The 17784-nt window shown below is 38.2% G+C and overlaps 1 protein-coding gene and 1 non-coding gene across 2 annotated transcripts; both read right to left on the reverse strand.

Annotated features, from left to right (window-relative positions):
* Positions 1–1301: 1301 nt before the first annotated feature.
* Trnaw-cca (transfer RNA tryptophan (anticodon CCA)) lies at positions 1302–1373 on the reverse strand. Its single transcript has one exon. It is a non-coding gene; the product is annotated as a tRNA-Trp (tRNA).
* A 1909-nt stretch (positions 1374–3282) lies between these two features.
* On the reverse strand, positions 3283–11870 carry LOC111341579 (uncharacterized). Its single transcript, XM_022948571.2, has 6 exons — positions 11543–11870; positions 9805–10055; positions 8977–9088; positions 7572–7703; positions 7010–7248; positions 3283–6437 (listed from the first exon to the last, which is right to left on the reverse strand). Exons 1-6 carry the CDS (start codon positions 11610–11612, stop codon positions 6075–6077), a joined length of 1167 nt encoding a protein of 388 aa, XP_022804306.2. The 5' UTR covers positions 11613–11870; the 3' UTR covers positions 3283–6074.
* Between the last annotated feature and the right edge of the window lie 5914 nt (positions 11871–17784).

Raw genomic sequence — 17784 nt, forward strand, 5'->3', positions numbered from 1 at the left:
CTTGATCTAACACCAACTTCTCTTAGCTAATTCACAAGGAAATGCGTAACAGGTAGAGGGGAGAATGAACAATCAGATCTTGGGCGTAGGAGGGTCATGTTGGAGTCAAGTCAATGATACATTATCAGTTCTAATTACAAGTCAGCTGTCATTTGATAGAAACGTAGGATTAAGATTTCTTTTTTTTTTTTGTCTTTATTTTTCTTACCATTCTATGAGCGTGTAAAGAAAAAGCCAGTACAAAGGGAAGGGGATAGACTTTTTTCACAGCCTCACCCAACCTCATCCAAATCCCTTCTCACAAACATTGCATGCTATATATCAACAGAGTCAACTCTGATATCATGAGAAATCAATCTGCAGGAAGTCTACTTATGGCTTTTGTCTGCAGCTAACTGCATTTAAACAATCCAGACTAGTTAACAAAACATGAGATTTGAGATCACTGAGTAAGGGTTTGGAATTAAGAGCAGAAAAAATATTTCTTCCAAGACTTCCCACTCACCCCTCTAGGCCAGTAGAACTACACTTGAGTGATCTTGTAAACAATTAAACCCTTTATCATTCTTTTCTTACTTATTAAGTCTTTCTGCACTGTTATTTTAAAAACAACCAAAACATGTCATGGTTTGCTCGAACGAAAATAATTAAAACGCATCTAATGTGTGAAGAGGTCACGAGAAATCTTCATAAAACTCCTCTCCCCTCCCCTGGCAAGACTTCCGCACAGCCTGATCTTGGATAAAAATATTGATCGTTTGGGACTACGGCTTTGATTTAGAATAGTGTGCTCTTAGAGGCCTCCGGGAGACGCTGGCTAAAGCCCTGACCAGTATCGTTTGAAACACACGGAATATGCTTTGTCGAAAACCGTACGTGATGCTCAGCATATAAGACAATTGAGCAATTGTCTTACCAGACTCAGAGGTCGAGGAAATATTCCACTGTGGCGTGAGAAGCTTTTAGTCTGAATGCCAGACGTTCACATTACTGATAAGTTAGAAATTTAATCAGTTTAGTGGATAATCTCCTTCCCTTGTTCAAACGTCGTCTATGCTCGCGATGTGGTCCCATCTCGTCCACTTTTCTTTAGGGTTTTGAAAAAATACCGCTGGTTAACGTTGTTGATGGAGCGAAAACTCTTTACGAAATGTGCTACCTTCTTGCTTGTTGGTGTGTAAAGGAGATGTTTCATTAAGAATTAAAAAAAAAAGGAAATAAAAAGGATTTGCAGGAAAATGAAGGATGAAGAAAAACTATCTTTTTCTTCTAGAGGAAATAGGAAACAAAACACGACTTCGTGACCCCGACGTGACTTGAACACGCAGCCTTCTGATCTGGAGTCAGACGCGCTACCATTGCGCCACGGAGTCCCACACCGAAAAGACTTGTGAAAATTTAAATATTTTATATAATTGCAATTGCTAAAATGTAAACATTAAACGTTTGTCAGTCGTAGGTAATTTGTATTCGCTCGTTTTCACTCGCAACGTTCAGTACATTTTTACAATATTTAAAATTATTTTCGGACGAAACACAACCGCCAGCCACAGGTGGTTAAGACTTTAAATATACGTAAGCTTTCTATTCATAGTCGAAATTAAACGACATGAACAAAAGTGTTCGCGAAAAGCAGAGAAACGAAAAATGAGCTGGACAATTAAAGTCAAGGCGTCAGCTAAGATTTAATTTCTTTCAGTTCTTTATCAACTCATTTTTACTTTCCTAACGAATTGACTGTTTGATTTTGGCGAGTACGGAACAAAACAAACAAGTTGAGCGTAAATAAGTGACAATGTTATAGCAACAGGTTTTTAAGTGAACATCTTTCTGGCAAGCTTGAATTGATAGACTCTATCGGCTTCACATTTTGGTTCTTCGTCTGGTCCGATATATGTATATAAAAAATAATTTAAATTCATGCAGGGAACAGTTGGTGTCATTTGCGTGATGGTTTGTTTTGCAAACCCCTAACATATCGTTTGGAAAACACCCATGGTGTGTAAACATAATCATGAAGAGGTGCCATTTACTTAACATCTCGTTACCGCTCGTTAAATATGCATGGATCTGGTTTTAACCTGTTTATGTGGCGTCTCTCAAACTTCCTTTTATTGGAAAATTTTCAACCAAACAAAAATACAGAACAACAACGGCAAAGCGGGAAGGCCAAAGCGGTATTTGTTACCGAAGTACTGAGTGAGAACTCTACCGTTCCATTGCAAGTCTGCTCCGTCGAAACTAACCGCTTTCGATAGCAGGTTGCCTTTCCAATTCGATGGGAAAATATCATTCATCAAATTCTTTCATCTAAGTATCGTTCCCTGGAGGCAACACAAATTAATGGTCGAACGGCAGGGGAGTTCGCTGCGCAAACAGAACTAACTGCCCATCTTGTTTTGTTACGTGAGCGTCAAATACTTGGGAAAAGGTCTTGCAAGTAAAGGAATCGTTGTTTGCATCTTCAACAACCGGAAACAATTGCAGAGACGTCGATGGAGTAAAATCAATTCGTTGTTTTTGTTATTTTTCAAGTATCTGCGCATATTGAAATTCAAACCGAAGGTGTACGCACAGGACTAAAGGAATACTACACTACATTGAGCCTTCTAACAAATTTGAAAAGCAGTTTTGTAATTTCAATCCGCAGCAGTTAAATTTGAACTTATAATGGGTTACTACCAGCAACCTTCATTTCAACCGCCACACTACTACCCTGCTAACGAAAGCGGAATTCCCTTTCAAAGAGAATTACCTCCGCCCAGCTCAGAAGTGTTCACGAATCAGCCATACCAGCCATACCCTATGGTGGCTCCACAAACTACGGTATTCATCTATGAAGATCAACCGACCTTTTGCCAAAGAGATGAGGGTCTTTTCGCCGCTCTGTGTGCTGCATGTCTTTGCTGTTGGTTGCTTCCGCCTTTAACATGGCATTGATGTTACGGATATCAGGGGATATTGGTCTTGACATGTTGCATGCTAAGATAAAAAAGTTTTGGGCCAAAGTTTGGTCGTTTGATTCAAACTCTTTGGGATTTCCTGTGAGTCGGCCGGACACATTCAAACAATCGAACAGCACGAAAATGGCACAGTTAGCCGAATTGAACAAAATTTTGATAAACCTGACAGAGAGCAGTCGAAGGCAAATGATTTACATTCAAGCAAAATTTAAGGCAGCAACACCTTCATTGCAAGTACAAATCTGTTTTTAAAAATAGTTTCTCTTTTGAAAATTTTGTATCTATTTGTGTATTTATAATTAGAGAAAGACCAGAAACATTTATTTTAAGAATAATTTGCATAATTATTCAATAACATTTCTTGCATTGTTAAGTAAGTTGCAGTCGGGGTTTAGCTTTCAATGGATCGCACATCAGTAAATGTTTTTCACTTTCCGCTGAGTTTAATCGTTACAAGCGCTTGTTTTCTTTCAGAAAAAAAAGCAAAAACCACACACATTTAATTCTATATAACGTTAGCGCTCATATATAAATACGTAACTGGTCGCCATTAAACGCATATAAAATTTTTCAAACTCATATTATATTTAAACCGTCAACCATGCACTATTCGTGAAACAGGTACCTGACTGAACTGCGTAATTATAGATGTTTTTTCTTTTAACTGTTAAGGCGTAATTAATTGAAATTTTAAGCAAAGAAAATTCAAATTGTCAAATTTAATGACTTACTGTATTCAAAGTACACACAGTTACAGTAATTGAAAGCTTTCGTTTAGTAAAGAACTTCAATAAGTTTAGGAATACAATTATGGACAAACTCCAGGGATGATCTTGAGAAAGCATACACCGAAGGCAAAAACATCTTTTATTATATTTATTAACTAGCCCTGAGAAAAGCCGTAACAGCATACTGTAAAATTACGATAATTTTTACGTTTGCTTGATATCGCCATGCTGACAGGCCTGACACGTCACTCGCCTTTCGTTCTTCTCTGTCAGGTGATGAACGAACGGTAAATCAAAGATCTTCTATCGAAATTTTCTAGGATTATGGCATATTGTGCGGAGTTGAAAGTTACATCCATTCTTCGTTTTTGTAATGATATTACGTTGACGCATTTTTTTTTTTTCATTCTGATTTTTTCCCCGGAATGTGAATCATTTTTCTTTTCTAACTTTTTTTTGTTCATTACTTAAAGTCGACTTTTCTTGTCAGTAAAGGCATCTGGTGTTTATATAATAAATAAAATAATACGTTGTTCTTTGCAGATATGGAATTTCTCTTCTTGTTTTCAACTCGTAAACTCACGAGTGAGCGCAGGAATTAGGCAGCTTTATTTACAGATTTATTTGCAGCTTTATTTGCATAACGGCGAGAAGTGCTTTTCACTCTGGGTCTTCAGTTTTTATTATTGTTTTATTTTGTTTTTTGTTTTTATTAGCGCTATAATATTTTCTTTAATGAAGGGTGAATCTGGCTCTTGACCTAGGCCATTCCCAATTATTTTGAATGATACTCGTCATGGGGAAGCGATCGAGTACTGGGCACGATAGTCCGTATGCATAATGACTTCCTTTACTAAAAAATTCACCCAAGTCTCGTTTGCACTAAAACTATACATATTTGTTTGTCCCTTTCTTGTTGTTTTCATGGGGATCTTATTCGATTTCAGTGTTTTAGGATTTTCTGATTAGAACTGAGCAGTCTGCACCCTATTGGGTCCATTTTTTTCTTTTTTTTGGAGTGGTCATTGGAAGACGGCTGTAAATGGCACAAAAACGTGTGGAGTGAGAGTTTTTAACTTCGATGCGCTCTAATTTTTATCACCATTTTACGTTTAAAAGCTGTGACGGAGGAATATTTCGAAGATAGCAGATAAAAAGATTCGGCTATGACCACCGACCGACCGATCGACTGACTGACCGACCGACTGACTGACTGACTGACTGACTGACTGACTGACTGATTGACTGACTGACTGACTGACTGACTGACTGATTGACTGACTGACTGATTGACTGACTGACTGACTGACTGATTGACTGACTGACTGACTGACTTACTGACTGATTGACTGACTGACTGACTGACTGACTGACTGATTGACTGACTGACTGACTGACTGACTGACTGACCGACTGACTGACTGACTGACTGACTGACCGACTGACTGACTGACCGACTGACTGACTGACTGACTGACTGACTGACTGACTGACTGACTGACCGACTGACTGACTGACTGACTGACTGACCGACTGACTGACTGACCGACTGACTGACTGACTGACTGACTGACTGATTGACTGACTGACTGACTGACTGACCGACTGACTGACTGACTGACTGACTGACCGACTGACTGACTGACCGACTGACTGACTGATTGACTGACTGACTGACTGACTGACTGACTGACCGACTGACTGACTGGCTGACCGACTGACTGACTGATTGACTGACTGACTGACTGACTGACTGACTGACTGACTGGCTGACTGACTGACTGGCTGACCGACTGACTGACTGATTGACTGACTGACTGACTGACTGACTGACCGACTGACTGACTGGCTGACCGACTGACTGACTGATTGACTGACTGACTGACTGACTGACTGACTGACTGACTGACTGACTGGCTGACCGACTGACTGACTGATTGACTGACTGACTGACTGACTGACTGACTGACTGACCGACTGACTGACTGACCGACTGACTGACTGACTGACTGACCGAAGGTACAACACCGTACCTTATAGACCACTTTCATAAATGGCTGCCGGATTAATATTCTATTGTTTAAATTTAAATTAGCCCTTCTGGCCTCGCTTGAGATAGAGTAACCGACTGACTGAGTAACTGACTGAAGGTACAACACCGTACCGTATAGACGACTTTCATAAATGGCTGCCGGATTAATATTCTATTATTTAAATTTAAATTAGCTCTTCTGGCCTCGCTTGAGATAATGTATTCTTTTGAATATTGTACTGGAGAACGAGGCCAGAAGGGCTAATTTGAATTTAAACAAAAGAATATTAATCCGGCAGCCATTTATGAAAGTGGTCTATTTCACGCCAGCAAAGCTCTTTCAGCCATAATTTATCTCAGTCCAACACTTATTAGTCGGCTACCTAGCGGCCGATGTCCATTGACATTAAAGGCGACTCCGGCAAAACTTGGATGAGTGGACGCTGACCGGAAGTAAGGAGAAACACGATCACTACACCAACGATAGCACTTCTTATAACAGTTTTTAAAACCGGATATGAAAAAGCCAGAGTAGAAGCTGTGGTCACAGATACGAAGCTGGTACTCATAACTTTTGGTGGCTACACCTCCACCTAACCACAGGCCGGAGATTTGTGTTCCGTAATTTTCCGTTGCCAAGAGACTGGAGTTGAGTTTGTAGGTAAAGAAAGCTGTTTCATTCGTGGTCTCGTCTACAAAAAGGATTTCACGAAACTAAAAGTGAAAATAAAAAAATTAAACTGAAAATCTTTGTGTTTAATACAACAGTCAATAACCGAAAGTTTAGAGAACAGGAAAAAGTGGATTAAGAATCTTTAAACTGAAAATTGAGGAACAAAGCACAACACAAATAAGAAATGGTTCAGCCTGCCAAAATAGAGCAGTTTCTTATTTTGAAAAATGATCATCAAATTTAGAAGACAGTGGCTCATAACGATACATGAGTCTGGACGAAATGAAACACAGAACAGAAAGTATTAAAATTCTTGGAGTAAGTTTGGCTTTCCAGTGGAGATCACTATGAATCCTTACCTACAGTAGGGTACAGAATAGGTTAAAAACCCAAATGTAAAAAAAAAAAAAAAGTTAAAACTCCCCGTGAAAAAAAAAATTCCAGAAAAAGATTAACAACCTCTAAAGAATAGCATCAGGCTCATTATCCACTATGGCGCCATATAAATGACAAACGCATTAACCTGGACACACAAAAAGGCGTTAGCCCTCAATTCAAAATTTAACGCGTGAAAAACTCGATATCACACGACACCATAGCCTCTCTCAATCACCTGAATATTATTGCAGTCGGTTCGGTAACCATCTGTTCCATAAGGATGATTCTCGTCATAGGTCACCTCTGTTTTTGGGCGAGCAAGGTTGTCAGTCGAGTAACACATCGTCCATCCCCCGCCAAATAAAGTCATATCACAATATGCCCAGAATTTGCTGAGCCCGTTGTTCGGTTGAATTTCGTACATCCCATCTGGAGCACTTGGGAATGCCGTCTTGATCTCCTTGCAATTAGTTCCTTTGAAAGAGAGAAAAAAAGGGAGTTAGATACCGATGGCATTGCCTGTTAGCAGGTTCTCATAATCAGCGCTGTAAGACACGGGTTTCTTCGCCAGCGATGAGTTATTATTGCTACACCTCTTGCAGTAAATCGACTGCGGCAACTTTCGGACGCCATATTGAATAATTTCCGAACATTCTTCGGAAACTTCGGCTGACATCAGCGTTTCGAATATTTAATGCGGTCCTTTCGGGTTATCCCTGTTAACGCGACCTTCCAGACATCTCACCGGTTCGCGTTGCTCAAGGCATCATCCTTTTTCGGGTTTCTCATTAACTTACCTGTCCGCAGTTGGCAGACCCCTGCGTCATCGAACACACCGCTAACACAGTTACATATATACGAGCCCGCGGTGTTAATGCACTCCTCGTTCACCGGGCAGCTGTACTGGTTGGTTTGACACTCGTCTATGTCTATAGGAAAGAGCGATTTTCAATTAAGTGATGGGGAAAATCAACCCAGAGAGGTCAAGGTAAATGCGATTACAGCAGGTTGACTTTATTGAAGTCCTTAAACTACGCCATTTACTTTGATGATTGGTAAGGTTTGTAAATGCTTGTTAAACTAAATGAATCATTATTTGTTAATCATGAGTATAATGACAGACACAAATTGGCGAAAAAAAGATACCTGTTTTCAATTTCAATATATCAATACTATGACAATACATCAAACCTGTATTAAGCAGTACAGGTTGCATAGGATAGGAATAATGTAAAAACGATATAAACGCCATTTTACGCTATAATTGACCACTTATGAACGAACCTCGTTCAGTAGTGCTACCAGCTATTTAACAATTATTCCACTCTCGCTACGCGCCTCGTTGGCTATAATCATCTCATATCCAACAAGCGAGAGTGGAATAATTGTTTTATTAATAAAACGCCCCCAAGATATTAGACAAATCTTCTCGACTTTATTTTGTGAGAGGAAACGGGATTTAACAATGTACAGAAATTAGATTATGGTAAATTGGCTCATATACCATAATGGCTGAGCCAATAAAAAGTCTTGAATTGCATTATCCAATGATCCAGTTTTTAATAATGACATTTATTTTAGGAGAGAAATATGGATTATATTTTACTTGAAAGATTATTCTTGGCTTTCTTGGAGTAATTCTGCTTTAATCAAAAATAAGACACAAACAGCAATGATAAACATATTGAACATGCACATTTTAATTATGACTTGACGTTTCGTGTGTACTCAACAGACATTTTCAAAAGTAACCGTTGAAATTGAATCAAATTCTGCTTTAATTGTGGAAGACAAAACAAACTGGCCATTGGGACTCACTCAAAGGTGACCATGACCGAGTGAATCAATAGCTCATAAATAAGAACTAACAAAAATGCGTGTACAATTCAGTTTATCATATATACAGTGTACAGATAACAATCAACCTCGTGTCCCTTAGTTGGCGCCCAACCCCCAACTAAGGGAAAAGGCCCCGGGAACGAGGTTGCATAAAAACGTGCGCAAAGTACGAACTTTCCACGGCCTGCTATTAAACTGGAATGGCACGCAAAATGTCCTATTATGGTGCCCAGATCTAGAATAACCTTTTATAAGTGGAACTGAAGTCCAGCTGCTGATTTCAAATCATGGTTATCATAGTTTGGATTCACGAGGCCGACACCGCATTGATATATATACATTTTTTTTTTTCGCATAACATACCCGTTTCACAGCTGTTCCCAGTAAATCCCGCGGGACACAGGCACTGGAAAATTGTCTCCGTGAGGGAAAGACAAGTAGCATTATCAGAGCACGGACTTGACGAACAGCGATTCTAACCAAGAAATACATATCAAAAGTGTTTGTTACGTTATACTAGTAGAGAAATCACGAACAGTCGCCAAAACTTGGAATGAAGTGGGCAAAACTTTGGAGATTCAAATAACAGGCGTAATTCTTGATAGAGATAAATGATTATCTTAGTGTGTCCGATAAAAAGAAATTACAGGATGTGGCATTTAACTCCTAAATATTTTTTTCTCCTGCACCATACACTCTTTATATTCATACGATGAAACCGTTGTCAGATACTTGGGAAGAACAGCACCTGGCTGGTGTGAAGTGGCGTTTTTTCTCGGTCAACGACGAAAAAAATATTGTTCGCCAAATACATCCGGTAAAGACTCCGAAAACTTGTCATATATATTTGCCAACTTGATTCTGGCCAAAGAAGACAAACTAGGTCCTTGAATTGGTGGAACCCTTTGAAATTTCTTTTTTTAAGTCAGCTACACGATATAATGATTCTGAATAAATTTCAGTTGAGGAGACTCCATGTTCAAAACTTACTAAGTTAGATTTTCAATGAACGTTAGTCTCCATTCTCCCACCCTCCAACATTGTTTAAAACGAGGCTATCAACGTGCGAAACCTTTGAGAGGAATTACAATTTCTCCTAAGGTAAACAAGGAGCCTTTTCACAAAGGCTTCGCTCAATTCTAAGGGAAAAGGATTTTTTAGAACTCGGAAATGGCTCATTATATTTTGTACCTCAGTTGGTCTGTACGTGTACCCTGCCATGGGAACTAAATTACCAGGGTCTCGGATGTGATCCGATTTGCTGAGCTCACACTGATGTCTATCGGCCTGTTTGGGTCCTATGTTATAAGAGAGACACATGAGGTCGTCGTAACAAGCAACCTCACATTGACCATCTGTCTCCACTGGTATCGTTTTAACCACGTGACCACTTAGGGCTTTATCAGCAATGGCTTCTAAGAAATGCACTTGTCTGCAGACATCTGTAAAGAAAATAAGAAGTATAATGAGATTTTTTAAAGATTTTTTTAAAGATATGGTTTGCAGGGATTTCAATAACTTTTTGCATAAGCAAAGAAGGGCTGCAAGGCGAAACTTTAGACTTGTCGTAGACCTTACGTAGCCAACAGTTACACAGAAGGATCTGGGTACGATATAAGCGAAATCCAAACACAAAAGCCGGCGCGCACGCCAAACAGACGGTAGTAAGGGGTCTCTGGGTCTGAAATTATCAACTTATCATGTAAAAGTTAAAGGGTACATTAATATGAGCAAGGAAAGGTTGTCTTCTACGACTGTATATTAACTAAACTCAGGTTACGGGGCTAAGCTCAACATTTCCCACCATCTTGTAAAACGGAAAGATAGATCTTTCCGTTTTGCAAGATTCTCAGCCCTTCCGAGGTCATGAGAAAGAACAAAGAGAGATTTTTTACTTCGAAATATAAACCCGTTCTTAATGATTTGAAATTACGCTGGGCTTCGAATCACAAGTGTAATTACAATTAGATCTGAGACGTAATAAGTCAATAAACACACTTTGCTATGCCTGAAGAGCCACAACAGCGGTGAAACACGTAGCGCAAAAGCAAAGAAAAAGAAGACTTTCGTTTTTCATTGGTTTTAGTATCTATATATATTATATTATATATATTATTTTATTTTTTTGCCTTGACTTATATTATAGCAAACATTAAGTGTGAGCAACAATGAACGCAATCGCTCAGGCTGCATTACCTGTATTTGCTGCCTGAGTCAGGCAGCAAATACAGGTAATGCAGCCTGAGCGATTGCGTTCATTGTTGCTCACACTTAATGTTTGCTATTATATTTTAGCATGGAAAGTCATTACGAATACGGAGACATCGATATACACAGGCTCATGATTCGAGCTGTCCACCTATTCCGGTCTTACATTCGTAAACATAACTAGTAATTCAACACCATGATGTATCATAATAAATTAATAACGTAAAGTAAATAAACGGCCCTCGATATATGAAGTGTCTTGATCTTCAAACATTGTACCAAGTCCTTACTGTTGTGAGATAAATCGAATGAAAAAACCGAAAATCACCCTTCCATCATCTGAAGTATTTATAGGTAATAAAATGTTATCGAAAGTCTTCCAAAAATGTTTTTACGCTTGTTGACGAAGTTCTAGTTCTAAAATTAAAGCAGGAGATTTGAAACACCTGGTGTGTAACTAATCCCTCATCGTTAGAACAACTTTCCGTCTTTCCTTTCACACTCAAAACTGCTCATTGCTACTCTCGGCGACCGATACATAAGCAGTACTACGAACGGGAAAGTGATGCTTCAGGAGAAAGAACTTTTCTAAGTCTCAACTTCAGTGACAAGGCAAAGCTTCGACAATTTTTTTTTTTGACAAGGCAAAGCTTCGACAGTTTTTTTTTTTTTACTTTTTTCATATATTACTCCTTCACTTGTGTTAATTTGAGATACTTACCACCACCTCCGACAGTTACGAAATGAACTGCAAACATGAAGAGATGAAATAAAGCAAAGAGGAGAAACATGTTGCTGGGAAGGCACTTTGTTGTCAAGTTTTTGTTTTAAATTTAAGGTAGTATTGGGAGACTCAACAGCTGAACGATCCAAAGCGAGGCAACCTTACATCTCGTTATGACGTTACTATGCCAATCATTGTCTACAATAAAAAAAAAAAAACGATTTTGTTATTTTGCTGTGGGCAAACTTAGAAGATTCTACGAAAGTTTTGGCCTATTTGTCGGAAATCTTCGAAAAGGGCTATCTGCAAACACGACTCAGATATATCCTCAGTTCACATGTCTGTTTAATTTGAATTGGAACTGCTTTCTCCTAGTTGAATATTATATTCAAATGCAATTATTGGGATCCTTTTATATTTGACATCTGCTGCGGAAGTTTTTATGGCTACTGCCATCTAAGGAGACAAGGCATAATGTTGTCCTGTTGAGTGAGTGAGTATAACAATAAAATACGAACGACTTCTATTCCCACAACGAAGTCTGCCAAGTTTTAACCGATATTCCTCGCTCTTGGCTTTTGTTTGTTTTCGTGACGGAAATATCACGTGATCACACTGATTCCCCGATGCTAGTTATTGCTTGTTTCGGAGCACTACAGAGGACGATAACCATCTCACAATAATTTCAGGATTATGCGTGAAAAACAAAGCGTTACCTTGCAGAAATGTCTTAAAAAGTGTGATAGGTGCATAATTAAAACTTACTGGTAAAATACTTTCTTTGAAGGGAGAGCATTCTGCCGTTTGAATCAGCAAATTATGCCCAGAAGATCTGAAGATGTAATTCTTTCAGTTCTTACTGTGACACAACAATAGATGATACGCTTTTCAAAATAATTTCCCAGTAGTGTCTCTGGTACGTAATTGAAAACAAGACTTTTCCTTGAAGAAAAATTTTGATTATTCAAAGAGTGTGCATTTTAACATTTCAAACAGCGACTAATGGCCAAAGGAGCCGCTAAAGTTGCGGAGCGAGAAAGGTCCGAATTACGTTTAACAGGAGAAACCTATTTGATGGAATGATAGAACGGTGGAATGATGGAACGGTGGAATGATGGAACGGTGGAATGATGGAACGGTGGAATGATGGAACGGTGGAATGATGGAACGGTGGAATGATGGAACGGTGGAATGATAAACGGTAGAATGATGGAACGGTGGAACGGTGGAATGGTGGAATAGCGGAATATCTTACAATGCGGGATGTCCTGTTGAAACGAAAGTCTCACAGAAGTGGAAAATTTTGTGAAGAAATGAGAAATTATCGAGTTTGTTATCGAGTATATTAAAAATTGTTTATTTCATCTTTAAATGAGAAATTAACTTGTAATTAACAGGCGAAATTGAAAGAAGCATAGTTTAGTCATTATTGAAGTCTGGAGCGCAGACCGACAGAGGACCAGTGAGGCTCTTGAGCTAGTGCCTATAAATTATCATCACTATTACTATTGTTATCATAATTATTATTGTTAATACGGTTATTTGTTACCATTCTTAAAGGGTGACAAATAATTGAAACTCAACCAATGATTAAGATTTTTGGTTGAGTTTCAATTAATCACTATATTCTTGAATCCTTTTCCACTTTCTGACCTCAGTTATGAGGACAGCACTTGTCAAACGTGAACCTTACTAGGTCTCACTCAGCCGACAAGTTAAAACATGAACCTGACAGCAAAATCTATACTGGTCTGACCAGGTTCTGATCTTTATGACCACATGACCACATCTTTACAAAAATAAATGCCGCTAATAAGATCCTGCGGCTGATTATACGGACATGTGGAGATCAGACACAGTCTGCTGTGATTCGCAAGCTTTACATACACCTTGTGCGGCCTCACCTTGAATACGCCAGTGAAATCTGGTCCCCTCACCAAGCCTTTTTGCAGGACATGATTGAAAGCGTTCAGAGACTCGCCACGCGACTCATGATCAAAGGAAAATCTTACATCGAGCGGTTGAAATCTCTCCATCTTCTAACCCTTAAGTCTAGAAGGACTCTACTTGACTTGATCTTCTTTTACAAATGTTTAAAGGGACTCTTAAATATTAAATTATCTAGTTTTATTATTTCCAGAAAAAATGCAGCATATGAACTAAGAAATGCTGAGTTGTCATTTAAAACTCAATATGCGAGAACAAGCATGCTAAAATATTCCTATTTCCATAGAACAGTTAAAGCCTGGAATTGTTTACCTATGCATGTCAGAAAGTCTGAGTCTCTTTCTGATTTTAAGAGTCTTTGTAAGGCTTATTTATACCAGTTAGACACTGAATTAACCTAATTTATTATTATTATTATTATTATTATATTAGTATAAATATATATAGGTATGTGTAGTGTTTTTCTTTTTTGGGTGGCCTTTTGTAAGGGAACCTGTTCCTGTCTCTTGGCCTTCCCATCAGCTTTGTATATATGTTAAGTTTGTTGAGAAAATGATTAAAGTTAAAGTTATGGAAACTCAGCAGCTTTTCCTGTTTTTCACTTAAAAATCCATTAGATCAAGTGACACCTTTCTAAATCTCCAGGGTCCCCCGCCTCTGCTTCTTTCAAAGGGAGATAGTTCTGGGCTGTGGTTTAGGGTCGAAAGCTTTTTAGTAAACACTGAAAAATATATCCATTTTTTTTAATTTGACCTTAAATATTTCTTCTGACCTTCGGGATTTACTTTTTCCATTTCTATAGAAATGACGACAAAATTTCATAGATTATTAATTGAAAGAGAGCAATTAAACGGCGAAGTTCACATCAGTGAGAAATTGCTCCCTCGTGTCGTACTATGAGCCGCACAAGCTTTAAAATCCAAATGACATTTTTGTTGTTTTCAGGATTTTTTATGTTAGCAGTCTTTTAAGACGTGCAGTTAAATACATTTTATTACGCTCACAAATCAAAGAAAAGAAGCAAAAGTGAGATTTAGTGGCAAAAGAGAAGATGAAAGTTAATCAAACCTGAAATAAAAAGATTTATCGCAATATTTTTTAATAAATTTACTTCCCAACGAAGAATTAATAATTGCTAAAAGTAAAAAAACAGTGTGTTTAGGAAGAAATCCTTGAGGGAAAAGCCTAGAGTCTAACACATTCTAAGCCTTGATTCCACCAGACAGAGGATCAAACGCCACCGTCACCGCAATTTCAAAATCGAAGTCTTTTTATAAATGAAAGAAGATGCGTTTGCATAAAAACTAAATGTCCGACGTCGTGAAACACATCTTTCTCTACATTCTGGCTTCACGCAATTAGATCACGCCAGCAGCTTTTTTCTTGAAATTTCAATTAACTTTTCGGGGGCGTAGCAATATTATCGATAGTTTAATCCTATTTTTAAAATTTTCTAACTCTAAGGAAAAGAAGTGCAGGGTTTGGCTCAGCAACCAGATCATTTTATTTTGAATGCTGATTTTCCTATTGACTTTGATCAGTTATACTAGTACTTAGACGTTGCGTGGCCTAGCGAAGACTACGCAAAGCCATTCAAGAGCCTCGTGTAGACATAATATAAAAATAGACAGTTCAGACTGCACATGGCTACTGCTGCCGCATCCCACATAAAATATAAAAATATAAAAATATAAAAATATAAAAATATAAAAATATAAAAATATAAAAATAGACAGTTCAGACTGCACATGGCTACTGCTGCCGCATCCCACATAAAATATAAAAATATAAAAATATAAAAATATAAAAATATAAAAATATAAAAATATAAAAATATAAAAATAGACAGTTCAGACTGCACATGGCTACTGCTGCCGCATCCCACATAAAATATAAAAATATAAAAATATAAAAATATAAAAATATAAAAATATAAAAATAGACAGTTCAGACTGCATATGGCTACTGCTGCCGCATCCCACATATTTGTGAGTACTCCATGTTGAGAGAGACTTGTGCTTGAACAAAGAAGGGAATGGGGTAAATTGTAATTTCAGCTCTGCCGACCAGCGAAGAGCAAATTAAATTGCCGCATGTGATCAAGTGTACTTCCTACACCGTTGAGCTTGAAAGTTCTCGAATTTAATTTTTTTTTTTGCGTGTATTTTTTTAATTATCCCCAATCGTAGGCGGTCCTTCTTCTTACGTGGCCAATCTGCTGACTCAACGGTGTCTTTCCTATATTCTTTTGCAGATGTTTGCTGTCATATTCGATCGCCTTTGAGTATTTGAAGAGAGAGAGAGAGAGAGAGAGAGAGAGAGAGAGAGACGGAGAGATATGGCTCAGAATAAATCAATTCTCTTTACCTAGCTACGTCAACAACTCTTGATTTATTTGTGCCCTGTGTGTACACTTTTTGTTAACTTAATAACAATGAGAGTTGGTACATTACTTGCAGTCCTAAATAACCATAAGGCTTAGAAAAAAAAAAAAAAAAACAGGGCAGCCATACTAAAACGAAACCTCCACAGGGGGAACACGTTACTGTTAATCTCTTGCATTATGAACATTCGCTTGAAAAATTTCTGTTTTGTAGTTTACTACTAAATATTAAGTGCAAAAAAACAGAAGAATCGCTCACTGTCGATCAAAATATTTGTGCCCATGTGAATAGGACCTTTCTCCATTCAAGATCCAGAAGATCTGATGATGCAATTGTTTCAGTCCTTGCTCTGACATTACATTATTTATTATAGATGATACGCATCTCAAAATAATTTCTCAATAGTGTCTCCGGCACGTCATTGAAAACGAGACTTTTCCTTGAAGAAAACTTTTAATTATTCGAAGAGAGAGCATTTCTACCATTTCGAACAACGACCTATGGTCAAAAGAGCCACTAAAGTTGCAAAGCGAGAAAGGTCCGAAATACATTTCACAGGATAAACCTATTTGATGGAATGGTGGAACGGTGAAATGGCGGGATAGCGGAATATCCTACAACCCGGAATGCCCTGTTGAAAAGCAGAAATCTCACAGAAATAGAAAATGTTGCAATGAATAGAGAAAATGATTTATAATTAATAGGAAAAATTGAAAGAAGCATAGTTTAATCACCGACAGAGGGCCAGTGAGGCTCTTGAGCTAGTGCCTATAAATTATCATCATTATTACTATTATTATTATCATTATTATTATTGTTAATAATGGTTATTTGTTACGGTAACATATAATTGAAACTCAATCTATGATTAAGCACGATTATTGGTTGACTGTCAGTTAGTCACTATATTCTAGAATCATCTTCCTCTTGTGGCACAGGGTACTCGCAAATATGTGGGATGCGGCAACAGTAGCCCTATGCAGTCTGAACTGCCTATTTCTATGTTATGTTTGCATGAGGCTCTTGAATGATTTTGCGTGGTCCTCGCTATAGGTCGCACAAAGTCTAAGTACTAGTATAACTAATCAAAGTCGCTAAGGAAATCAGGATGCGAAATAATATGATCGGGTTTCTGAGCTAAATAATTTGGATATATCAACAAAGTTGAAATGGTAAATTGGCCACCGTAACGATTACAAAAGCTGACGTTTCGAGCGTTAGCCCTTCGTCGGAGCGAATAGAGGAACTGTGGGTTGTGTGTGCTTTTAAAGGCAGAAAATGGAGCTACGTTAATGGTGGGAACATGGCAAAGAGAGAAACACGAATAAATTAGTGGAATGAAAAGCGTTCGTTGGAATGAAAAGCTCCATTTTCTGCCTTTAAAAGCAAGCACACACAACCCACAATTCCTCTATTCGCTCCGACGAAGGGCTAACGCTCGAAACGTCAGCTTTTGTAATCGTTACGGTGGCCAATTTACCATCTCAACTTTGTTGATATATCCACAATATTTCGTTACCCCCACCGACGCAGCTCCAGACAGTTTCTTTAGAAACTATCAGCATTTATCAGTAATATTGCTGCGAGCCCGAAAAGTTAACGGAACTTTCAAGAAACGGGCTCCTGGCGTGATTTAATTGCGTGAATAAGCCAGAGTGTAGAGAAAAGTGGTTTTCGTCTAGTTACAAAGTACAAGCGTGGGACGATGAAACCCTTCTGAGTCCCAATAAGGAATCCAACCTCAGACTTTCGGATTCCGCGCTCCGATGCTCTACCACTGAGCCACAAAGCCTCGATCCATGATGAGCAAGGTTCATTACGAAGTTCATATACTATTCGTATAGGTAATCACATGATTTCGAGTGCAATTTGGAATAAATAAGCACGCGAGTAAATTTTTTCAAAGAC

This window comes from Stylophora pistillata, chromosome 9, assembly GCF_964205215.1.
Source record: "Stylophora pistillata chromosome 9, jaStyPist1.2, whole genome shotgun sequence".
NCBI lineage: Eukaryota > Metazoa > Cnidaria > Anthozoa > Scleractinia > Pocilloporidae > Stylophora > Stylophora pistillata.

Bases quoted from the DNA above. Each gene is read 5' to 3' on its own strand.
- LOC111341579 (XM_022948571.2), bottom strand. From the start codon at position 11,612: ATGTTTCTCCTCTTTGCTTTATTTCATCTCTTCATGTTTGCAGTTCAT. The intron at 7,704-8,976 runs GTATGTTATGCG...TCTTTCCTATAG, and splicing joins TGGGAACAGCTGTGAAACGG to ACATAGACGAGTGTCAAACC. The intron at 7,249-7,571 runs GTAAGTTAATGA...TCTCTTTCAAAG, and splicing joins GGTCTGCCAACTGCGGACAG to GAACTAATTGCAAGGAGATC.